General features: G+C 40.1%; 1 protein-coding gene across 1 annotated transcript in view; it reads left to right on the forward strand.

The window, feature by feature from the left end:
• LOC124555169 (protein SMG7-like) overlaps positions 1-26,757 on the forward strand; it is a 199,961-nt gene that overhangs the window by 83,962 nt on the left and 89,242 nt on the right. Inside the window, exons 11-12 of the mRNA XM_047128992.1 lie at positions 12,973-13,155; positions 14,457-14,640. Of these exons, the coding sequence (XP_046984948.1) occupies positions 12,973-13,155; positions 14,457-14,640 (367 nt within the window). The remainder of the gene's footprint in view (positions 1-12,972; positions 13,156-14,456; positions 14,641-26,757) is intronic.

Consider the following 26,757-nt stretch of genomic DNA (forward strand, 5'->3'; position numbering starts at 1 on the left):
TTCCTTTTTCTGCGGTCCAGCTTCCTGGCTTCCATAGTTGAGCCACTGCTGGCTGGTGTCGTTACATTTGTGCTGACAGGACAGTGTCACGGTATTGTCACACTGAGCAGATATAAAAGTGGAGACAGAGGATGTTTTTGCACTTATGATGCTTTTATATGTTTTTAAATCCCCATAGTGTTAGGGTTCATGGCCACCATATACCTGGAATTTTTGCAATGCTGGTGGGAACAGTTGTGCCTCTTGGAGCGGCAACAAAAGCTGCAGCAGGAGCAGATGCAAAACTGCTCAGATGGAATGCAGAATTGATCTGCTCTCACATCACGCTGGTGGTACACCAAATGCCTGCAGAGGAGCCTTCATCACCACCCTAACACCCTTTTCTGGTTTTGATGAGTCTGTGACTAGGTGGGAGAGTAGGCTGTGCCAGTTCTTGCTGTACTGCCAGGTAAGGCATGTCATCAATCCATCTGATAAGGCCACTTGTTATTGTCCAGCAGTGCAAAATTAGATGCCTTCTATTGAATCTTAGAACATTAAGTTTGCAGACTTTGTCAGTTATTCACACAGTATTTTGGACATCAAACCCATGCAGTGGCAGTACGGTTGCAATTTAACCACTACCACAAGTGACGTGGGCAGCCATATGCAGCCTGGATCACTGACATGAAAGGCCTCTCACACAAGTGTCCCCCTAGTGTGCTACTTTGTAGGCAAACTCGTAGGCAAATCGTCTGATTTGCGCCTGCCCCCAGGAGCCAAAATGGGGCATTGGTCGTGTTTGACCCTTAGCCACAGTTGCTCAGATTTCAGAATCGCATGAACTTCCGGTGGTAGTGAAGGATGTAATTTATGACAGTTGGCAACTCTAGATACATGTGGTAAACAACTGCAGTTGCCCCATGGGGTTGGCCAGGTGACCTTGTCTGATGCTGAGCAGCCTTTTGAAGACAACATTGAAGATTCGAGTGCAGCAGTGATGTGTCACTGCCCATCTTCGCTCACGTCAAATTTGGTGGGTATAAGTAAGTGAAAGTATTGTGATGCCCGCTTGAGAAATTTTTTGTGTTCTTGGCATTGTTCTTCTTGTGCATCTGTTTTTACTTAATGGGCAAGTTGCCATTCCTGGCACAATTGTCATTTGGGGTGTATTAGACAGGATTGCCTGCGTGTAGATGCCACGGGTTGGGTATTGCATAAAGTAGGCCACTGGGCATCAGTCTGTGGCAATCCGTGAGCCACAGGACGATCGTCGGAGGCACCAGTGCTTTCACTGGACTTCGTGGCTATCTCCAACGCACCACAAACATTATCCCTGCACATTCTGCTATCATTGGTCGTGGTTGTGGATGGGTGACTGATTGAGTTTCAGGTAAATACACGGGCAATGGTCAACCTAGTTAACTTATGCACATACGGGCTCTTGGGCTTCATCCCATTGCAGGGGCCATTCTCTGTCTCAGCATGTTAAAAGAATGTGAAATGGCAACTTATGTTGTTGGTGGTTAATTCACTGTTGACGCAAAATATTTTTGGGCTACGCCTTTTATTTATTTCACTTCCAGATAGTTGACAAAATTTGTTTAGTATTCTAATCAGCTGTCCTATCCTGGCATAGCATAGAGGAAGCACACAAGAACTTAAATGGGGGGGAGGGGGGGTTGAGGTCAGTCTGCAGTTCCCAAGTGGTTAGGAGCAAAAGCCGAAAGAGAAATGTCCAGAGATGGCAGGTGACTGCACGGATCGGCACCAAACACTGCCACAGGTCACCTATGAGAGGTGCGGATTTTTGGACTCGATAAGGATACTTGTAGGAGACCTGAGGAACTCAGGGTCTGAATAATTGCATTCATACTAAACTACTAACTGAAGGCAATCACTAAATATTAGAAGAAACAAAGGATTCAGTTTTGGCCCAACAGAAGTCAGTATCTGAGTCCAAGGGTGTGAGAGCTACTAGAAGTGGCAATCAAAGTGAGAAAACAGACTTAAATTGGAAATTATCCGAGGCTGGCATCAAGTGACATGGAGTTGTTGCCCAAACATTCTAACTGAGAATGTGTCTGAATACAAAAATCATGGGTTTTTAAAGGATTGGGACAGTGCAGTGTTTCTCCCTGTCTGTAGTTGGCCTGCCAATCCACTAGCACTTTACAGATACTAGTGAATCTGGCGTGTTGTTCTGCACCTCCATGACACCTGTAGCCAACTACATTTAGGTCCTTTCCTTTCTACTTCTCTGTAGGCAGGGTTATTCCTGACCTTGACACTAACCAATTCCAGATTTTTCTAGGAATAGTGTTCAACTAAGAGCTAAACATCACTTCCCATCCTAGTATGGCTAGTTTTATGTCACTTTGCTCCTCCCTAAGGATGAATACTTTTCCCTCAGGAGTGAGGACCACTGTTCCATCAATTTTACTCATTTCCCATCTCACACTAACCTGTGTGAATCCGCTGCCATTTATGTTCTCTGGAGCAAGAATCATGCTTGCTACATGTGCCAAGACATACCTGTTTGTGTCTAATGTGTACTGTTGCACCTTACAACAACATCTAGATAGTGTATGGAGTTAGCAGTTAATTCTCTGAACTGAAACTTCCACCGTGGGACAATTGCCCTGAGTGTCTGAAATTCGCAAGCTCCTCCCATTGCTGTTTACCTTGTGTAACCTAAATGTTACCATCTACAATTGCCACTTGCCTTATGTCTCTGGTTTCCGGTCTTGGACAGCTGTAGCTGGCTTCCAGTATCCTCAAGCTTAACAGTGAATAGCTCAATAAGTCATAAATACATGATAGAGTTCCCTTTAAAGATTCGAACTCTGTGCTACGGTCGTACTGTCTGGGTTGTTTGAGAGTACCTCAGGTCAAACTGAAAATTTTGAAGCCCATTCTCCCTTAAGCCATCAGCAGTACCTCATTTTTGTCATCCATGCCCCATTCCCTTCACCATGCATGATTTGGTGTAGTGTACATTTTTCTTACTACATGCCCAGCTCAGCCTTGTCCAGGAGGTCTTCCGGCTTGCCAAGGAGGAGCAAAGCTGTCGAGTGGTCATCAATCTGGCATTGCATCCTCACTTACTGCAGCTGCTGCAGGTGTTGCACTGGGATATGTCCCATATAAAGGTTTTGGCATGGCATTGTCTACTGACCAGTGAACATCTTGTGCCAGCTTGCGTGACCTGTGTACAGAATCAGGCTCATGACAGTACTAATGCAAGCTTTCACGAACTGCGGTAGTGAGTGTAGTGTGGGTAGAACCACTGACCGAGGTGTTCACTTACCACCAGCAGTATGCTGGGCCCATCAGTTCATATGCTGCCATCAACCAACTCAGACCTTGGCCTTTGCATAGTGCCGTACTGAAGTCTGCCACATGGTGAGCCTACAGGATTCTTCCATTTCATATCCCTACAAATTGTTACACGCGAGTATTTGTACTAGTTGACAGATAGAAGTTGTGACTCGTTGATATTATAGTCACAGTAAAAAAACCTTTTTTTTTTTTTTTTTTTTTTTTAAATTAAATGCACCATTTTACATTTTTTACATTTAAAGCAAGTTGCTAATCTTTGCACTTTGAAACTTTATCGTAGGATCTGGCTGAATATTTGTGCAGCTTTTTCCAGACTGTACTTAAACATGTTATGTTATGTTATGTTATGTGGTTTATTCATCTCATTACATACAATTTTCAAATCATTTGATTTGATGTACAGGAGACATGTCAAGGTTTACAAAAGAAACTTTTTTCACTTTTTTAAGAGAACTACAAAAGTTTACATTATATTTTACATTTCTAAGTTACAGCTACACATGTACATAAAATAATAAATGTATTACAATCCCTGTGTTCAGATTGTGAAGCTGTCCTCAATGAATTCATCGACAGAATAATAACACTTTTCCACCAGGAGAGTAAAGAGCAATCTTTTCAGTGAACCAATCTCCATTTTAAATATATTACTGCCTTTTATTTTATTGAAAATTTTTAACCCCATATACTCTGGCGTTTGGGCATAAAGTTTTAAACGATGTGTTGGAAGTTTGAAGTTATCTCTGTGGCGAGTGCTGTAGTTGTGGTCAAAACGGAAATTGTCTAGTGTATGTTGATTTCTATATAGGAACACCACCATCTCATATATGTAAAGTGAGGGGATAGATAGTACTTTTAAATTTTTTAACAGTGGTCGACAGGATTCCCGTTTTTTTGCAACACACATGTTTCTAATTACTTTCTTTTGTAATACTAGGAGCCTAGTGACATTTGCTGAATTTCCCCAGAAGATTATGCCATAACGAATAACTGACTCAAAGTAGCAGTGATAAACTATCTTTCTGGTATCTATGTTTGTGGCACCTGACAAAATACACATTGCAAATGCTAAGTTGTTCAGTTGATTTGCTAAGTAATCTATGTGTACCTTCCAATTTAAATTTTTGTCAAGATTTAGGCCTAAGAACTTCACGTGGTTTGCTTCTGTGATATCCTGATCATTGCAAGTTATCTTTATTTCACTCCTTTCTACTGATTTAGCTTCAAATTGCATCATTTTGGTTTTAGTTACATTTAGTTTTAGTCCATTTTGATAGAACCAAGATTCAAGTTTTTCTAAAGTGTTTTTGGCTTTTTCTGGAATATTTCCAGATACCTCATTTTCAATTAGAACTGATGTATCATCAGCAAATAAGACTGAATGAACATCAATAGCAAGTGGTAGGTCATTTACGTAAAAAAGAAACAGATAGGGACCCAATATCGAACCTTGTGGGACTCCTTGGGGAACTGTTTTCCAGTCTGATGAATAATTGGTTCCATTTGAAGTTAAAATTACTCTTTGTTTCCTACCTGACAGGTAAGAGCTAAACCATTTTAAAGCAGTGTCTCTGATTCCATACATCTGTAATTTGTGGAGGAGTAATGCATGGTTCACTGAATCAAAAGCTTTAGTCAGATCACAGAATATACCTGTGACCTTTCTACCTTTATCTAACGTGGAGCATATTTTTTGGATAAACTCATTTATAGCATTCGCAGTGCTTTTACCCTGTTGGAATCCGAACTGGTTTTTAAAAATTATATCATTTACAGTAAGAAAGTTATTAATTTGTTTTGCTGCAATCTTTTCAAACACTTTAGAGAAGACCGGCAAGAGAGAGATAGGGCGGTAATTCCCCATATCTTCTGTCGATCCTTTCTTGAATAGAGGTTTGATCTCACCATATTTCAATACCTCTGGAAAGCATCCCTGTTCATAAGATTGATTTATAATAGTTGACAGTGGTTGGGAAATAATATCATACACATACTTGATTACAGATGTTGTTATTTCATCCCACCCATGTGAGGTTTTGTTTTTCAGAGACAATATTTCCTTTTCCACATCCCTTTGGGTTATTTTTTCAAATTGTTTAAAAGATGTGTTCTGGCTGTTTTCCAAATTTGTGATGCCCTGATAGAATGTCATATCCACATCCGATCTTACTACGTTTAGGAAGAATTCATTGAAACAACTTGACATCTGAACAGGGTTTACTATAATTTCATTTTCATGTCTAATTTTCAAAATCTCATGAATTTTTACTTTGGCTCCTAGTTCAGACTGAACAACTGACCACACTGCTTTTGTCTTATTTCTGTGTTCTCATATGAATTTATTATTTGCCATTTTTTTAGCTGCCGCTACAACTTTCCTAAATACAGCTTTATACTGTTTGACATAAATGACAAAATCTGGATTTCTGTTTGATTTTAACTCATTGTGGAGCTCTCTCTTTCTGGCACTAGAGATCTTTATTCCTGTTGTAATCCATTTGAGTTTACCATTAACCTTCTTTTGCTTATATCTACGAGGAAATGATTCATTAAATACCTCTAAGAAACAGTTTAAGAATTTGTCATAGTTAATCGAGCTTGAACTATTGTAGTCTACAGGCCAGCTTATTATACTTAATTTACTGCGGAATAAATCCATTTTACTTTTACTGAGATCCCTTTTTATACACACTTCTGGAGACTTTAGGTTATTTGCTTTTGGGAGCTCAATAAACAGAGCTGAGTGATCTGAAATACCCAAGTCTAAGCAGTATTTGTGCTTATTTCCACTGTCAAATATGTAGTTAGTAATAATATTATCAATGCAGGTCACTGATCTGCTGTTTTCCCTAGTGCCTTCAGAAAAATTTAGCTTGAAACCAGATTTCTGAATTAAGTCACGAAATTTTGTGGAATCATTGCTTTCAACTAAGACATTTAAGTTGAAGTCTGCTGCTATAACAACTTTTTTCTTACTTTCTTTCTGGAGTTTTTCCAGGAGGCATTCGAATTTGGTTAAAAACACTTTTGTTACCGCACCTCCAGGAATTCTGTAGATTGCTATAACCAATGTATTCAGATCACTCAGCTCTACAGAGCAACTTTCAAACACGCTCTCTTCATTTAAATAATTAAAACTATCTCTTACTGTATAACTTATGGAAGAATTGACAAGAATGCAGGAGCCTCCACGAGATTTGCTTATTCTACAAAAGCTAGCAGCTACCTTAAAATTATTAATACTATTTAGTACTTTTATACTATCTTCTGTTAACCAGTGTTCATTTAGGCAGATTATTTTAATATTTACGGATTCTGAAAGCAGAATTTTTAGTTCGTCGCTTTTTGAGAATTTACGATTTGGTAGTTCTGCCCCTAAGCCATTTATATTCAAGTGCATCAATAGATCATTTTTTCTTTTAGTTATTTCGCGTGCATCCTTTGTTTGGTACCTAAACTTTTTATTTTCAGTTTGAATTTTTTCTTTGTCACCCCTATCACAATGAATTAGTTTCCCTTGCTTCTTAGGACTTTACACACGTCTATGAACATTTTACTAAGGTTCACAGAGCCTAATCTATTCAAGTGCAGGCCGTCTTTTCCCAGACACTTGCAGTTTAAGAATTTGTTTGGGTCAATGAATACTGCACCGAGTGTGTTGCACTGTTCCCTAATGCCAGTATTTATCCTGTTGATGTAAGTATCACTTACCGATCTTCGATGAATGATTCCACTAATTACCAGCCTGGCTGTTGGGTATACAGTTTTCGCCGATCTAATCAGATTCCGCGTTTCATTCACGATTTCTTCCTCACTGTTACTGCGGATGGAGTTTGTGCCCACGTGGATTATATCTGCATCATCTACAAAAAAATTGAGATTACCTTTTATATACATCAGGAACAGGAAGGGTCCTAACACATTTCACTGAAGCACACCAAAAGTTACTTCCACATCTGACGATGACTCTCCATTGAAGATAATATGCTTCATCCTCCCCACCAAAAAGTCTTTGACCTGGTTACAAATTTCACCTGATGCTCCACACAATCACACTTTTGATAATAAAACTAAAAGTGATACTGAATCAAATGCTTATTACAACTGGAAAAATGCTGCATCTACATGACTGTCTTGATCCACAGTTTTCAGGATGTCATGTTAGAAAAGTGCAAGGTGTTCCACGTGATCAGTGTTTTCAGAATCCATGCTAGTTGACCTGGAGGAGGTAGTTCTGTTTGAGATAACTCATTATTTTCGATCTCGTAAGGAGTTCTGTCATTGTACAAGAGCTGGAGCTCAAGGATATAGGACAGTAGTTCTGTAGATCACTTCTGCTAGCCTTCTTGTTGATGAGTAAGACTGTGCTTTTTTTACAACTACTGGGCATAGTTTGTTGTTTGAAGGATCTAAAGTAGATTATAGTTAAGAGGAGCTAACTCAGCCGCAGATTTGGCATAGAATCTGATAGGTATTCCATTGGATTCTGGGAGTCTTGTTAAATTGGAGCCACTGACATGAAGATCTGTATCACTCATATTTGCTGTGGTGCAAGGACTAAATTGGGGCAGTGCCTTTGAATTTTCATTTGTAAAGAATCCTTTGAAAACCAAGTTTGGCATTTCTGCTGTGGCTTTGCCACTCTCAATTTCTGTCCCTGTCTGGACACTAACTGTGGTACCACAACAGCCTTTATATATGACCAGAATTTCTTTGAATTTTACAAGAGATCCTTAGGTGATATTGTGCTATGGTAATTGTTGAAGGGTGACAGCCAAATGCATTGTATTCAGCATCTCCATATCTCTAGTCCTCTGCTTTGTTCTACAACTATTAACAGTAGGCTCTTCGTTCTTTAGAAGTTTCTTCACTGTGACATAATACCGTGGAGGTTCTCTACCACCATGAACTACTCTACTTTGTACACATCTGTCAAGTGCATCATCAACTATTCTTCTAAACCTTAACAAAAGTCCTTCTTCATGATCCCCTTCAGAGCTACATGTTTAAGAGTTCCCTACTGTGATACAACACAACTGCCTCTTTATCTAATCTGCTGAAAATATAAATACTTCTCCCCCTCAGGGGACTCATGATACTTTCGTGAGTACATCCATGGTGAGTGTGGGCCCCAGGCCATTGCAGCACCTACCTCCTGTACTACGCTACAGTCTTCTGTCCCTGACTGTACTTCCTTCTTGTACTCTCCTTTTCATGGTGGCAGCCTTTGATGTTGACCTGGCTGTTCCCTAGGTTCTGCTTTCCATGCTTGACATATTCATTCATTTACTTTGCACCACCTTTTGGTTGATGTTATTTTTGGTTCCCTTCTCGATTTGACCTTCATTTTGCAAAATTTTTGTGTATTGTGGACTGACTAGGGAAGAATACCTTAAATAATGCCAAATGCATGCAGTGTTACAGATCTGTGCACAATACCTGCGTAGGCTCATATATACACATGAAAGCCAACATAATAGCCATTCTGACATGGTGGGGTTGTTATGTACACCCTTTCGGTTGAGCTCCCTGATGGCACAGGGATTACATTGCTGATGCCTGAGCTGCTAGCTTCCCTCACATGCTAAGGAGGTGATACCAGACTTCCTGGGATATCAGGACTCAGGCATTGGCCATCATGCCATATGGCCTTTGTTGGGTGGGACCTGAAGGGAGAGCCCTTGATCAGAGTAGGTTGCATTAGGGCAGGTGTTTCACACATGAAACATGACAAATTGCTCAAAAACAATAGCTGTTGTGATCTGCCCGGCTTATCAATCGGGTCTAGACGTTTCAGTATGAATACTTAAAACCCTACTGCTTTATCTACTCTGGCTACCCCATGGGAAGAGGGACAAGTCAGTCATCCAATGTATCTAATACTTAGTATGTACTGAAACTGATGGGAATACTTTTACTACTACAAAGCCATTATTTTTCGCGTAAAATATTGAAGATAAAGTTGGAGAAGTCGAGTCACTAGGAAAAATGCACACTGGAACACTGTTGAATACAGCCTCCTCTGCTGTGCAATCTACAGCTCTTCAGGCATGTTGACACCTGACTGACGTACCAGTGACAACTGCTCCACACAAAATGTTGAGTATTGTCCAAGGAATCATCTTCCATAGAGACCTCTATGTTCAAACATATGAGAAGTTACGGGCTAATCTCGAGCAGCGAAACATAAATTCTTTCTGATGTTTCCAAAAAGGTGCCAAAGAATTATTGAACATCTTAGCCAGTGAAGGGAATGTCCTCTCAGAATTAGTTTTGGTGTACGGGTGTGATGCGAAACCATAAGTTGTTTCACCCATGAGGTGCTTCTGATGCTTATGCTTTATTCATATGCCATTGTGCTGCATGGCCGACTCAGAAAGCAGCACCAGCTGGTGATCAATCCACAAAGGTAGTTCTTATGAACAACAACTTTTGTGTATCAATTTCATAGAACACCATCCTGCATATTCACTGGTTTGCCCAGTTTTCAAGAAAGAAAAGCGAATGAAGGGCTATAAAATTATTGACTACCTGTTGTATACTGAGGCACGAAAAAAATATGAATGTCTACATTCCTTTGATGACCAGTTATGCAAAATTCACAGTCATCACCCCACTACCTCAGTTTTTTTGAAACCAGTTCTCCCACCACCCTCCTCTCTTATTGTTCCTGCCGCTATTTCTGGGACCACTTCTGGCACCCGGGTGAAGAAGGTGCTCTGGTGTCTACTGGTGACAGGGCACTCTCCAACTACCCCTCTTTTTGGAAACTCACAGATCAGAGGCCCAACACCAACCAATGACTGAAGGAACTGCAGCATGTAAGTGCCAGGGCTGCCCACTAATCCTCCATCCCCACGCTCATCACCGATAAGCCCCTTGCAAGAATCTTAACCCCCAAAGACTGCGGAGGTTAAGGAAGAGGAGGAGAATCAGGGCAAGGCTACTCAGATGACGAAAACACACTATTTCCTCTTCTTATGCAATTTCTATTTCTCTACAAAAAAATGTATTTCACTGAGGACTATTCCCCAAGACTTCATAATTATTGTGCCTTTTGTCTGAACCAGGGCATCTGGAGGGATCTGTGTAGGTCCACAGTGGTGTGGTCAGTGAATGGATTCCGCTGTGTGCCATGTTGGAAGCAACAGCAGTGCGACTTCAGCACTCACCATCTGCAGTGTTTATTTACATCCAGGCAGACGCAAACCACTTACTTACATGAGTTGATCACCTAAATCCAACAACTTCAAGGACACCATCAGAAGGGAATCCACTTGAATACTTTTCCATGGATTACAATTATCTTCTGAAAAAACACAGGTCATGCATTTCTGTCATTGTGCCATAGTCTATGCTGACCTAAAACTCTACCTTTGTATCCAGCACTTGGACATTGTTGCCCAGTACTGGTTTTTTAGCTTCCACTTTGTAAAACACTAACTTGGCTTTTCCATATTGTTCAACCAAAAAACAACTGCAAACAAAAGCTTAACATTTCCCTACTACTTTGCCCGCACATCGTCGGTTGTGGAACGTGCTGCTCACTCCTTCATGTCTACCAGGCTCTGTTCCAATCTCACTTGGACTGTGGTTACCAGGTTTATGGCTTGGCAGCAACTTTGGCTTTGACATTGTTAGACCCAGTCAGTCATCATAGAGTTTGACTTCGGTACATTCGAGGCTAGTCCCATAGACAGTCTTGTTGCTGAAGTGGAGTTCTTCCCTCTTCAGTTTGGACAGTACCAACTCTTGATCCCATATGCAATTGCCATTTGACAATTTCGTGATCATCCAAAATGTCACTCATTTTGCATACAAGATGCATCTACATCTACATCTACATATATACTCCACTAGCCACCAAGCGGGGTGTGGCGGAGGGCACAATTCGCGCCAAAGTCATATTTCCCCCCCTCTGTTCCACTCACGGATTACGCGAGGGAAAAAGACTGTCTGAACACCTCAGTAAAAGCTCTTATTTCCCTTATCTTTAAATGAAGATCATTACGCGATTTGAAAGTTGGTGGTAATAGTATATGCTCTACATCTTCGGTGAAGATTGGATTTCGGAATTTAGTGAGCAGCCCCTTCTGTTTAGCGCGTTGCCTATCTGCAAGTGTGTCCCACTTCAAACTTTCTATGAGATTTGTAATGCTCTCACGATGGCTAAATGTACCAGTCAGGAATCTTGCCACTCTTCTTTGGACCTTTTCGATCTCTTGAATCAGACTCAACTGGTAAGGGTCCCATACAGACGAACAATACTCAAAGACTGGACGAACTAACATACTGTAAGCTATTTCCTTTGTTGAAGGACTGCATCGCTTCAGGATTCTACCAATAAATCACAATCTAGAGTTCGCCTTACCTGCTACTTGTGTAATCTGATCATTCCATTTGAGATCATTTCGAATAGTCACACCCAGATACTTGACTGATGTTACCAATTCCAATGACTGATCATTTATTTTGTACTCATAAATTAACGGGGATTTTCGCCTTATTATACGCAGTAGGTTACACTTACTAATATTGAGAGATAACTGCCAGTCATTACACCATGCATTTATTTTCTGCAAATCCTCATTGATTTGTTCACAACTTTCGTGTGATACTACTTTCCTGTAGACTACAGCATCATCAGCAAACAGTCTCAGGCCGCTGTTGATATCATCAACCAGACCATTTATGTACATTTTAAAAAGCAGAGGACCTATTACGCTGCTCTGAGGCACACCTGAAGTTGCTCTTGTTTCTGTTAAAGTTACCCCGTTCAGGACAACATACTGCTCCCTGTCTGTTAGAAAAGTTTCTATCCAACCGCATATGTCATCGGATAGACCGTAAGCGCGCACTTTTTGTAGCATGCGACAGTGTGGAACTGAGTCGAACGCCTTTCGAAAGTTGAGAAATATGGCATCAACCTGGGAGCCGGTATCTAGAGCCTGTTGTATATTATTCACAAAGAGGGCCAGCTGTGTCTCGCATGACCGCTGTTTCCTAAAACCGTGTTGGTTTCTGCAGATGAGCTTCTCAGAGTCTAGACAGGTCATTATGTCTGAACACAAAATATGTTCCATGATTCTACAACAAATCAATGTCAGTGAAATTGGCCGGTAATTATGTGCATCCGATTTTCCCCCCTTTTTATAGATTAAATGTGACCTGGGCCTTCTTCCAGTCCCGTGGAACTTTCCACCGTTCCAATGATCTCTGATAGATGATGGATAAGAATGGTGCTACATTTGTAGCATAATCACCATAAAATCTTACGGGGATACAGTCTGGGCAGGATACCTTTCTGGCGTCTAAGGATCTTAACTGTTTTACAATCCCACATATACCAAACACTATGTCAGCCAGCCTTTTGTTTGTTTGATAATTGAAAGGGGGAATGGTGCTGCAGACCTCTATCGTAAACGAGGTTTTGAAAACTAGGTTTAGAATTTCGGCCTTCTGTTTATCATCATCAGTTACATTACCCATACTGTCAGCAAGAGAAGGTGTATGTTTGATTAATTGTAGTGGCAGTTGTTTTACAGTTCTTCCTTCATATGTGATGAGTCGGTCATTAGGATCTATAATAATCTATTTGGGAAAGATGCCTATACTTGCAAATCAACAAGTGATCAAAAACTTTTTTTCCAGATATGCAGTGCAACTGTCACCATGCAGTGGTCATCCATACAACCAGTTAGCTCTAGTGGAAGCTGCTCGTGGTGACCGACTGAGCACGGTATTTTATTATGTTCGCAGTGTATCAGTTAGACATCCTTTTCCAGCTGCAGCCCTGAACCTGGCCAAGACTTTGAATCAGTATGTTGATGAAGAGTAAGTAACTGCATCGGTTTGCATAAGTAATCTGCCCAGAGTCAAATGTGTTGAGATAAACATATGTTTGTGAAATACTGTGTCAAAAGTGACCACAGATGTTATAGCACGTGATCAAACTATTATTAGTACAGTTTTTCCTTTGTACTAGTATGTACTTTCACTGGAAAACTTTATGGCAGAGGCTAAGTGACTCACATTTCCTCATTGGATGCTACCACTTGCAAAGCTAATATGAACATCAAAGAAAAACTAAGATGTCATAAACTAAACTGCTTGTTTGAATGTGTGAGAACGGGCTCACCCAGTCAGTTATACAGGGACCCACAGTGTAATGTGGAAACTCAACCGCAGTGCAGATAGATTTTTCTGACATAGGGAAAGTACAGAACAAAATGAATAAAGTGGTTACAGATGGCTATGAATATTTAACACGTAGCAGCACATCAGTAAGAATTACAGAAAATGTAAGAGAAAGTCAAAATTTTGACTTCTAAAAGAACAGTGAAGAGTAACCTGCACAACTTTAAATTATTGGGCACAGAAAAGTTTTTTCATATACTTGAAAATCAGTGTGACATACCAGAAGTTAATGTCTTCTTTACAATGTCAGCACAGAAATTTTGTGGGCAATTTTTCCTCATTAAACTAAGTTTTTCAACAAGTATTTACCTGTACATACTTGAGTAGTGGTTGATGTCACAGTTTGATACAGATTTCATGGATTACATCTTTCACCAAGATCAAACACCCTCACGTTGAGACTGGAATTTCGCACGTTTTTAATCCACACTTCCAAATCATTGAATTCATCATACTGGACATGACGATTCAGTGTTCTGCTCTTGGCCACTGACATCTCGGAACCTGGCACCCACAGATTTCTTGTTATGGGGTTATATAAAAGACCTCGCCGATTCCAGTACACGAAACTTGCATAGGTGACTCCATATATGTTTCAGGGCATATGGTGTGAAACAGATGATCCCCAGACGGTGCCTGGGTAACCAAAGGGGTGTCATATAGAACACCTGTAAGATATAAGTAGCTATTTGTAATCACTACATTCATTTTGAATTGCCATATATATCCCTCCCATTTTAAGGGATTGTGCAGGTCCTTTTTAAGTAAAATACGACTTTGACATCTTTCGTCAAAACACAGCTGTTGTTGTTATCATTGTTGTTAATGTCTGCATACTGTCACTGTTCTCTGTTCACTATGGAAAACGTGAATAGGAAATTTTATTGTGTGTTTCTTTATGTAAGCACCTTTTCTTTAAAACTTGTGAATTTTTGCAGGATAGATGTTGAGGGCCGTGCAAAGCTAACAGTACCAGAGTGCGTGACAGTTTTTTTGAGGTTTCATGGTCTTTTGAGCAAACTGACTGATTTAGAAGTTGCTGAGAAATATGTCAAGTTGCTGACAAACACATTGACAGCTCTTGTTGCAACAGAGAGCTTTAGTGCTACCCAGCTTGTTCAGGTTAGTGATGTGCTGGTTTTTATCTGCAAAAATATGTAATTTGTTGGTAATTATGTGGTTACTTTATGGTGACATATCTGAACTTCCTAGATACAGTTCTCAAGGTTTTTTTTAAAAAAAAATTCAGTTTCAAAATGTGTGCAAGAAGGACTCAGCCATGGTATCGTAATTTGACCTTTAAAAGCACAAGACAACGATTTCTCTGCAAACCTTAGAGATGACATTGATGTTGCTGAAATTTAGTTTTTATGAAGTTACCACATGTCATGCTAGTGTAACTTCTTCAGCAGAATAGTTCTGTCTGTGTGGCTTATAAAGTAGTTGTTTTGTGAGTGTGTTTTGTTTCAATATATAAACGGAAAAAAATGCTTCAATGTGAACAGTTGATTGCCAGTGGAATTTTGTCCACACTTGCTGATGGTTTATTGGGAGGCTATGATCAGAGCGTGGCATCAACTGACTCGCAGAGAATGAGAGCGAACTCAACGCTGCTCGGGCCTAAATTGGCTGGCTATAGTAGAGTCGGGGTAAGAAAATCCCTGATAGGTAGCAGCGCTGTTTACTACAAATCACCAGTGGCTGCAGGTGAAAACAAAAGTCACCTATAGAGCTGCGGCAACACCGAGGTATTGCCATAGATATGTTTACAAGATTTTGTTACATGATTGGTTGAGGTAGGCGCACAAAGCTGCCGATTACCAGAAAGAAGAATATTGTACAGTTCATATGAAGATTTAACCATGAGAAACCTTTGTGCAAATTAGGAGTTGCATTTTTTGAATGTTGACCATTTGCAGATGTGAATAAGGATTTCTCATGAATGTTTGGACAATTTAAAAAAGGTATTCATGTGGTTTTTGCAATGATTTGTTTCTGTGGTTGAGATGTGAAAGAAACTTGTTACTGGTGATTTAAGGGGAGCTGGAGGTGCCTATGCTGCCCATGTTAAAATCACTGAGTTTGAGGAACATTTATGAATAAACTACCAAATAGAAAAATTTGAATTTTTTTTACATATAGAGTGGTTTAGTATTGCAGTTATGACAGAGGGATTTTGGAGTATCTTTTCTAGTTTCCTTCCAATTATTTTTTTTATTAATGACCCAAATTTTTTTACAAATAATTGCTTTATAATTAAACTGAAATGAAACTACTGAACTTATTGCCAAATGGCTGTGTTACAATGTAAGTTTGACCGCTAGGAGTGCTGTATAAAAATTTCATCTCTCTAGCTTGAGTGGATTTTGTGAAAATGTTCCTTATATTCGAAAAATTCTAATTTACGGGAAATGGCTATCAAAGTTTCTCAATACATTCCTGCACTATAGGATGGATTATCAGGGTCTTCTTCTTCATCCTCCAAAAGCTTCCTCTTCTGTCTTCTTTTCTGGCCTATTGTTCCATCATACTTCGTATGCCTTTCTTTTCTTTCTGCTCCTCTTATCGTTTCTCTGTCAATATTTCTTAGTGCTCGTACAGTGTTCACCCCAGCTGTAAATCCTAATGCCTTCAGAACTTCACACTTCACACTGTTCCCTTGGTTGTAGGTTGCTATTGCATCATAAATGCCAAAGTGCAGTGTTTTTATGCTTACAAACACCCTTTCAGGAATCACTTTCCAAATCAAATTGTTTACGCTCTCATTAGGATTCTGCGTCTTTCCGTGTAGACATTTGTGTAACAATTCTGGCTGTGCTAAGTCGTGAAAAATTGGTTTTATTGCATTTATCACAGCTGCTGGTAAACCATGTTTGTGATCATAGTCCTTTTTTGCATTATATTTGCACCAGGAATCTTTTTGCCACAGGCTGTGTTGAGGGTATTCATTGGAAGAGGCAGTATGAAGGAACAATGCCCACACTGCTTTTCGCATGTCACTAACATTACTAATATTTTGCCTTATAGCATATGCATAGTATCTCTGTAGACGTTCAATCACCTCATCAGTAACCCTGCCTCTCCCTCCTATTGTCTTTCCATCACTGAGCTTACTTGAACCCAAAGTTTGTTTGAGCCTTCGAAGCCGTGCACCCATACGCTTTTGCACATGCCAAATGCATTCCAACTTTTCAACTACAAGTTCATTTCCATATGGTTTCAGTTCCTCTATAGTCTTGAAACCTTTGGAGTCACCATCCCCAGGGTAGTATTTGTACCTAACGTTGTATCTGGGAACTGAACGTTCAAAAATTTCTTTCACTCCATCCACTTCCATTTCTCCACTTGACCCACTAAAATTTGCCTCACAGGTTCCACTGTGCTCTCCTTTGATTTTATTTTTGCACCTACAATGTTTTGATAATATTACAACATCTATCACTTTTGCACTATCACCACAAGTAGCAGTTACATCCCCATTCAGGGATTTATGACCCCTCTTTTGCCAGGAACCATCTAATGCCACTACAAAATCCCTAGAACCACCGTTCATTTCTACAGATTCCTCCACTGCTTCCTTCATGGTTTTCAAAGCCACATCTTCAACAGAGGGTCCTACCAATTCACAGTAGTACCCAAATTTGCTTGGAGGCGATGGCAAGTTCATAATACTACAAAACAGTTTACCAGCAGCAGACCCTTTTCCAATGGATCGAAGACCATACACAAGTCGAACATTCACATCAAACACTCTAGATCGTCCATTTTCACCAAAGAGACTGGCATGTGAATTGTAGAAAGTCACTTGATACTTGCAACATGCACAGATTATCTTCATCTCACAAGCTAAACCAAAGTGCTTTGTTATCTCTAGTCCCACTGCTACACTTGAACACATTTTGCACAGAACACTTTCTTTCAGCACAGAAGATAATAATCCAATATTCAGTACTTCATTAATATCATCACTGTCACTAACATATTCACGAAATCTGTCACTTCCACCAGTCAGCTTCTTGCTAGAAGATGTCACAGGGCTATGGCTGGCCATGAGTTGCTTAGCAGAAGAACGCACTGTTTCAGTAACTGTAGTATCGCAACTTGGTATTAGTGTTAATTTTCTTTTCCCTACGTTCTTCCTCTTCTTATATACACGGTTACTAAAACGTGGCATCGTAACCAGAACAACACTTTACACAAGAAGTATAATACTACCAACAACAGGCGCAACACTGAACTAATTCGAAACGGTAAACTGCAAAGAGACGATGTTCCGCGCTCTTAGCGCTTCATTTGTCACAGAAAACAATGTAGCCAACCCTTGCACACTCGCTGTATGCGTAACATAAGGCGCTGTATGCGTAACAGGCCGAGAAAATCCCAAGCAGTTTGCCAGGAAGTCAGGAGAGGGTGTTAGATGCATTCAGCGGCCGCCCGTTTCCTCTGCAGGCGTGGGGGGAAAATGGTAATAACTCCACTTCTAGGGCGAGTAGAACAATAATTCAAAGTTTACATTAAAGAGGAATGTTCCAATTAATTTTCGGTAGCAAAAAAAAATCGTAATTTTTTGGATTTGACCACCTCCGTCTCCCCTTAACATGTTGGAATAAACACGATAAGTGTTTTATTGGGATCAAGATAGGTTCATCATATTGAGGAAGATGTTAACGATAAAATACAACTTGAGAATTTTATGCAGATGTACTGGAGTAACTGGATAAAAACTACTTGAAGAGCTTTGAGTTGCAAAAGAAGTAATGAAACAATTTTACACTAGAATGCACCTGCCCACAAATGAGAAATGTGATTGTTTGGTGTAGGTACTGTTGTAACATCCACATTGCATTCACTATAAAGGACAGCCTTTCACTGCCAGACTGGAAAGTTGTTTCCTTGCCCTGGTACCTCTCTTTTAAAATGATGTTTTGTTGCATTTTATCATTTTTCTCATCTTCTGAAAAAAATTAATAATACCATTGTGGTACATATGACGTGAGGAATGGTTTTGTGATTTAATCCCTATGATTTTGCCATTAATGTAACAGAGGTGTTAACTGTAAGCATGATCTAAACAAAAATTAATTTTTGCATTTTGTGTGATCATAGTTGTTACCAACCTGCAGAAAAAGGTAACTTAAACTCTTCACTTAAAATGCTACTCTTTCTGAAGGAGCGTATAAAGAATTTCTTTGATACATTTCAGCCAGATTGAGTGCCCTTTCTCTCCCATGACACTGTAAAGCAACAATAGAACAAATATGGTTGTTGAGGTATACATAAGCCCACACTTTATAAGTTATTAATTTTTGGGTGATAGTTTCAGTATAACATGTAAAACATAATTGTTTGCACATCTGCAGCACAGTAAGAAAATTACAAAGCCATTTATTTACAGACAAATATAGCAAAAGGTAAAGTTTTGAACACTGCCTTTGTGACTCTTTTTATCAACCAACACTTGCCGTTGTCAGTCAAATATTTCCTTAATTTTTTGCACGGTGAATTTTGGAAAATAATTCCCATTAACAAGAGTGTTTTTCACATATTATGACCTTTTTAGGTGTAATGTTATTGATGTGTAAAAGCTGAGCACAAAAATGCTCTTGTGCAGAAAATAAAGGACCGGCAACAGCAAATGTTATTTTATAACAAATCCGTTTCTAATTGATAAAATAAAATAAAAAGTGCTTGAGCTGAATAGTGAAAGGAAAACAAAAACAAAAGAACTCCATTAGAAGATCACACTGTCATATCGGCAAATAAATTGTCTGAAAAAGGAGGAATGTCATTAAACACACACATGTCCAGCATCTGGAGTTTAAAGGGTAAACATCTACGTCCATGTAAGTACTTCATGTACTGTACAGTACGTGGTGGACACCCTGTACCTCTTTGTTGTTCCCTTACCTCTTTCACTCTTAAACGGAGTGAGGGAAAATGACTGTCTAGTTAGTTAGTTGGTCAGTTGTTCACTTACTTACTTGTTCTGTAGATCAGGTTCATGGTAAATGTTGATGTGGAATGTGTCAACAGAACAAACATAGAACACTTATCTACAACTATAAAAAAAAAATTATTATCAGGGCCAGTTTAGGTCCAAAGTGGCACACTTGCGGCGCCAAGGTGAGAGCAGCACCAGATACGCCAAAATTGGTTGGTTGGTTTTGGGGAAGGAGACCAGACAGCGTGGTCATCGGTCTCATCGGAATAGGGAAGGATGGGGAAGGAAGTCGGCCGTGCCCTTTCAGAGGAACCATCCCGGCATTTGCCTAGAGTGATTTAGGGAAATCACGGAAAACCTAAATCAGGATGGCCGGACGCGGGATTGAACCGTCGTCCTTCCGAATGCGAGTCCAGTGTCTAACCACTGCGCCACCTCGCTCGGTACGCCAAAATTGTTAAGGTTTCTGTAGAGGACACATCACAGATAGAAACAGCTGCCTGGGATGCCAAGCTGGTTGGGTGCCAAAGTGCAAGATTTGTTTGCAGTACCTATCATAATTAATAGTGAAAACTGACATGGGTAAAATTGTATGAGGCAAAGAGGGTCACTAAATGATAAATTTCTTATGTTGATAAATGTTCTTGAACTGGTGTGCTTTACACGGCTACATGCTGGTCATTTACATCATTATTATTAATTATTTATTTTAGAATTCCTCCATGGTGTAGAAGGAGTTGTTAAAGAGCAACATCTTTAATCTACATTTGAAAAGACCTCCACTGTCTGTCAGACATTTTATTCCTGTGTGTTGATAGTCAAAGGATTTTATAGCTACATGTTTCACCCCTTCTGAACCACAGTTAGATTCATTAAACGGCAAAGCAGAGCATTTTACTCCCAAACTTAGCTTGATTCTGGATAACAAATTTCATATGTGAGTAAATGTACTGTGAGGCTGTCATTAGCATTCATAACTGCTTAAAGAGGGTCCTGCAAGACATGCATGTGTAATTATGTTCTTTTGTGCGTTGAATACTGTTAACCTAAGTGAGGAGTTACCTCAGAATATTATCTCATAAGACATCAGTGAATGAAAATATATGCTATATGTTTTTGTACAAACTGTGATTTGTTTTATTTCGTCTTTGTGGTAATTAGGAGAGATGTATGTCAGTGGCCGTAGAATCATTTTGCTGTCAGTCACAAAAGCAGGTTTTCTAAATTTTCTAAAAAAAAAGTCGTCGTCTCTCAAGGGATTTTCATTTCATTTCAGTTCAGGGAAAATTTCTGTAAACTAGCATGTTGATCTACCCTACCAGTAACAAATCTAGCAGTTCACCTCGAATTGCAGTGATGTCTTTCTCTAATCCGACACTCAAGCAGTACTCAAGAATGGGTCATACAAGTGTTGTGTATGTGGTTTCATTAATAGGTGGAAAAACACTTTCCTACAATTCTTCCAATAAACCAAAGTTGGCCATTCACCTTTCCTGCAACCAATATCTGGCACTCATCCCAGTTCCTGTCACTTTGCAACGTACACCATGAGATTTAGTTGACACAACTATGACAGATAGCACACCATTAATACTGTATTCAAGCATGATAGGTTGTTTTTTTAATTCATATTCATTAACTTACATTTAGAGGAAGCTGCCATTCATCACACCAGATAGAAATTCTATCCAAGTCATCTGGTACCCTCCTACACTCACTCATAGATGACACTTTCCCATACACTACAGCATTATCAGAAAATAGTCACAGATTGCTGCTGACCCTATCTGTCAGATCATTTATGTATGCAGAAAATTAGACTGGTCTGATTACATTTCTCTGGGGGCATCCCTGATGACATCTTTCTCCGTCTTCAATGAACACTCACCGTCTGGGACCATTACTTCTACATCTACATCTACATTTATACTCCGCAAGCCACCCAACGGTGTGTGACGGAGGGCACTTTACGTGCCACTGTCATTACCTCCCTTTCCTGTTCCAGTCGCGTATGGTTTGCGGGAAGAACGACTGTCTGAAAGCCTCCGTGCGTGCTCTAATCTCTCTAATTTTACATTCGTGATCTCCTCGGGAGGTATAAGTAGGGGGAAGCAATATATTCGATACCTCATCCAGAAACGCACCCTCTCGAAACCTGGCGAACAAGCTACACCGCGATGCAGAGCGCCTCTCTTGCAGAGTCTGCCACTTGAGTTTATTAAACATGTCCGTAACGCTATCACGGTTACCAAATAACCCTGTGACGAAACGCGCCACTCTTCTTTGGATCTTCTCTATCTCCTCCGTCAGACCGATCTGGTACGGATCCCACACTGATGAGCGATACTCAAGTATAGGTCAAACGAGTGTTTTGTAAGCCACCTCCTTTGTTGATGGACCACACTTTCCAAGCACTCTCCCAATGAATCTCAACCTGGTACCCGCCTTACCAACAATTAATTTTATATGATCATTCCACTTCAAATCCTTCCGCACGCATACTCCCAGATATTTTACAGAAGTAACTGCTACCAGCGTTTGTTCCGCTATCATATAATCATACAATAAAGGATCCTTCTTTCTATGTATTCGCAATACATTACATTTGTCTATGTTAAGGGTCAGTTGCCACTCCCTGCACCAAGTGCCTATCCGCTGCAGATCTTCCTGCATTTCGCTACAATTTTCTAATGCTGCAACTTCTCTGTATACTACAGCATCATCCGCGAAAAGCCGCATGGGACTTCCGACACTATCTACTAGGTCATTTATATATATTGTGAAAAGCAATGGTCCCATAACACTCCCCTGTGGCACGCCAGAGGTTACTTTAACGTCTGTAGACGTCTCTCCATTGATAACAACTTGCCGTGTTCTGTTTGCTAAAAATTCTTCAATCCAGCCACACAGCTGGTCTGATATTCTGTAGGCTCTTGCTTTGTTTATCAGGCGACAGTGCGGAACTGTATCGAACGCCTTCCGGAAGACAAGAAAAATAGCATCTACCTGGGAGCCTGTATCTAATATTTTCTGGGTCTCATGAACAAATAAAGCGAGTTGGGTCTCACACGATCGCTGTTTCCGAAATCCATGTTGATTCCTACATAGTAGATTCTGGGTTTCCAAAAACGACATGATACTCGAGCAAAAAACATGTTCTAAAATTCTACAACAGATCGACGTCAGAGATATAGGTCTATAGTTTTGCGCATCTGCTCGACGACCCTTCTTGAAGACTGGGACTATCTGTGCTCTTTTCCAATCATTTGGAACCCTCCGTTCCTCTTGAGACTTGCGGTACACGACTGTTAGAAGGGGGGCAAGTTCTTTCGCGTACTCTGTGTAGAATCGAATTGGTATTCCGTCAGGTCCAGTGGACTTTCCTCTGTTGAGTGATTTGAGTTGCTTTTCTATTCCTTGGACACTTATTTCGATGTCAGCCATTTTTTCGTTTGTGCGAGGATTTAGAGAAGGAACTGCAGTGCGGTCTTCCTCTGTGAAACAGCTTTGGAAAAAGGTGTTTAGTATTTCAGCTTTACGCGTGTCATCCTCTGTTTCAATGCCATCATCATCCCGTAGTGTCTGGATATGCTGTTTCGAGCCACTTACTGATTTAACGTAAGACCAGAACTTCCTAGGATTTTCTGTCAAGTCTGTACATAGAATTTTACTTTCGAATTCACTGAACACTTCACGCATAGCCCTCCTTACGCTAACTTTGACATCGTTTAGCTTCTGTTTGTCTGAGAGGTTTTGGCTGCGTTTAAACTTGGAGTGGAGCTCTCTTTGCTTTCGCAGTAGTTTCCTAACTTTGTTGTTGTACCACGGTGGGTTTTTCCCGTCCCTCACAGTTTTACTCGGCACGTACCTGTCTAAAACGCATTTTACGATTGCCTTGAACTTTTTCCATAAACACTCAACATTGTCAGTGTCGGAACAGAAATTTTCGTTTTGATCTGTTAGGTAGTCTGAAATCTGCCTTCTATTACTCTTGCTAAACAGATAAACCTTCCTCCCTTTTTTTATATTCCTATTAACTTCCATATTCAGGGATGCTGCAACGGCCTTATGATCACTGATTCCCTGTTCTGTACATACAGAATGAAAATGAACTCAAGCCACTCACATATCTAAGAATCTGTTCCACATGCTCGAACTTTTATCAAAAGTCTGTCAAATGCTAGGAAAATGAATCTGCCTGTTGTCCTTCATCCATGCTTCACAGGATATCATGAGCAAAGGCCAAATAAGTGATGCCTTCTAAATCTGTGCTGGTTTGTGGACAGAATTTGTTCATTATCAAGGAAGCTTAGTATGTTCGATCTTAGAATATGCTCAAGAGTTTTGCAGCAGGCTGATGCTAAGGATATTGTTCTGCAGTTTTATGGATCCATTCTTTTACTCTTCTGATATGTGGGAGTTACTTGTCCTTTTCTTCCAGTCACTTCAGACTTTCCTCTGGACGAGAGACTCACAATAAATGTAAGCTATGGGTGGGACCAATGTCAAAGGGTACTCTCTGTGAAACTAAATTGGGATTCTACCTGGCTCTGGAGACTTACTTGTTTTCAATTCTTTCAGCTGCTTTTCAGTGGCAGGGTTGCCTATTTCTGTGTCCTCCGTACAGGAGTTTGTGCAGCGGTCAAATGATGGTATGTCCGTACAATCCTCGTGTGTGAATTATGTTGTTGTTGCTGTTGTTTTAATGCAAAATTTAAAACTTCAGCTTTTCCTTTGCTGTCTTCTACTGCCACACGAGAGTGATCTACAAGTGACTGAATAGATGCCTCAAACCCACTTAAGTGATTTTATGTAAAACCAGAATTTTCTAGTATCTCTACTGGATCATTTACTAATGCATGACGGTGTAAATTGCACGATTCATGCATCAGTCTTTTTAAAGATGCACAAATTTCTACTAACTTCCGCCTGTTGACCATTTGGCGTAACTTTTTGTGCTATAGGTGAAACAGTCTCTTTCTCAGCATTTTCTTATTAAACTACGGTAGGTCTTTTCCATCCTTAATCCACTTACTTTGCATGTGCTTCTCCAGTGTGTGATTTATGACCAGACTCACAGCTTGTCATTTGCCTGAGAAACTGCCACCAATAGCAGCAGAGAAGACAGGCTTAGCTAGAAGATGCAAAATCTTCTGGAAACAAGGGAAAGCATCAAGACACTATTGCAGGTGGTATAACAAGGGCTTCTGTTCAAGTGGTTCAAAAAATGAACTTTTGTATTTGTAGAAATGAAAACAAAAAATAAACATTTAACAGTAAAATCCATTCATTAGCGGAGTGTTGAATAGTGTCTGATGAGCGATTTCAATTCAGTAGCCTACTCTTTTTTAAGATTTATGAAAATGAAAATGTCATGCATGTAAGAAGAAAAATAAACTGGAAAAGAATATGCTCAGGATTCTACCTGTGAATTCATGTATACATTACCAGTAATTAACAGACATCTAATCATAAAGAAGGAAGAATGGTGTTTAAGTTGACACAATTCCTAAAGTAGTAAGTTTATATGTTTCTTTTAAATGTATGGTGTAGCATGTACGCTCAGGATCCTGGTACTACAAGGGTTGCCCAGAAAGTAACGCACCTCATCACCGTCAAACAATCTTCCACGAATGGGATCCTTTAATAGCCCAAACAAGTGGAAGTCCGAGGGGGCTTGGTGAGGGCTGTAGGGTGGATGGGGTAACACTGTCCAACCCTGTTTTGCCATGTGCTCAGCAGTCCTCAGACTTGTGTGGGGCTGAGATTTATCGTGTTGCAGCAAAATATCTCCTGGGTTGCCGTGGTGCCAAAGTCACCTGAAGTGCTTCTTGAGTTTTGTTAATGTGTTAACATATGCTTCCACCTCTTGGCATCACATGAGTGAGAATCACACCTTCAGTCCCAGAACATGGTGATCATGACCTTATCAGTGGAAGCAGTTGCTTCGAATTTTTTCTTTTGTGGGGTGTGGGAATGGTACCATTCCATTGACTGTCATTTTGTTTCGGGCTCAAAATGGTGAACCCAGGTTTCATCACATTTCACTACCTGGGACAATAAGGCCTCCCCCTTAGCTGCAAAATGTTGCAACAAATCAAGACAAATGCTTTTTCTGTGCAATTGTGGTCCACCGTTAGACACTGGGATCCATCTTGCACACATTTTTGAATATGCAAGAGTGTGGATAATTGCATGCTCACTTCCTTTACTGATTGACAGATGCAAAGCCAACTGCCAAGTCATAATGCATCTGTCCTCGTGAATGACATCATCATCTCACTGCAACATGTCAGGTATGACAGCTGTGGATGGTCTCCCCAACTGCTGCAAATTGTGGAGCTCCCCCCACCACATTCTGATCCTCAGTGCCCAGCGACTGATTGTACTTCGGTTGACAGCAAATACTCCATAGACTTTGCACAAGCATTTGTGAATATTACCCACAGTTTCTTTGTCTGCAGTGAGAAATTTAATGATGGCATGTTGCTTGTAATGTACATCACCTACAGACGTTATTTTGAAACTGTCCTGCAGCTATGCTATCTGTCGGAAGTGACAGAAATTGGGCACGCTCACTCAGGAGACTTCAAATAATTCATATGTAACGTTTCGCATTCGTAGCTTTGTTTTCAGCTGAGAAAAAAAAAGTGGATGCATTACTTTCTGGGCAACCCTCGTAACTATGTTGCCAATCTACCGTGTTCTGGTGTGCTGATGTTTATCTTCCACAAAATGTGTTAACACTGCATTGAATACGGAGTTGAATACTGATAATACAAACACAAGAAAAGGGTGTGGATAGATTCTACATAAATCTGTGTGTAGTGTTCTACATTGCTAGAGGTGACATAAATTGTTGGCCATCCTTCCAGTAATAGTGACTTCTTCCACCATGAGTGCTGATTGCTTTTCAGTTTACAGATAGATTATACCTCTGCTGCATTTCCTGTCCTTTTCTCTGATGAAAGTAGGAAAAAAAAGTCATTGAGTTCCAGTTTAAATAGTAGAGTTCTTGTCAGTTTATTATTTAAAAACTGATTTGCAGTTGTTAGGTGAACTTACGTAAAATGCATTCCAATAAAAATGGCACAAAAGTGCCTAATTTGTAATTGTAATATTGTCAGTTACCTATGCAGTGTTCATGGGAAATGGATTGGATTGGTAAATGTGGCATCTCACTGCCTTTTTTTTCCCCCCCCAGCATATTTTAAAGCCATATAACATGTTTTACTCACTTTGTGGTGAATTAAAGAATGGCCAAAAAGTTACTATAGCTTCCTCACCTTGAATTACAT

Source organism: Schistocerca americana, chromosome X, assembly GCF_021461395.2.
Source record: "Schistocerca americana isolate TAMUIC-IGC-003095 chromosome X, iqSchAmer2.1, whole genome shotgun sequence".
NCBI classification, from domain to species: Eukaryota; Metazoa; Arthropoda; class Insecta; order Orthoptera; family Acrididae; genus Schistocerca; species Schistocerca americana.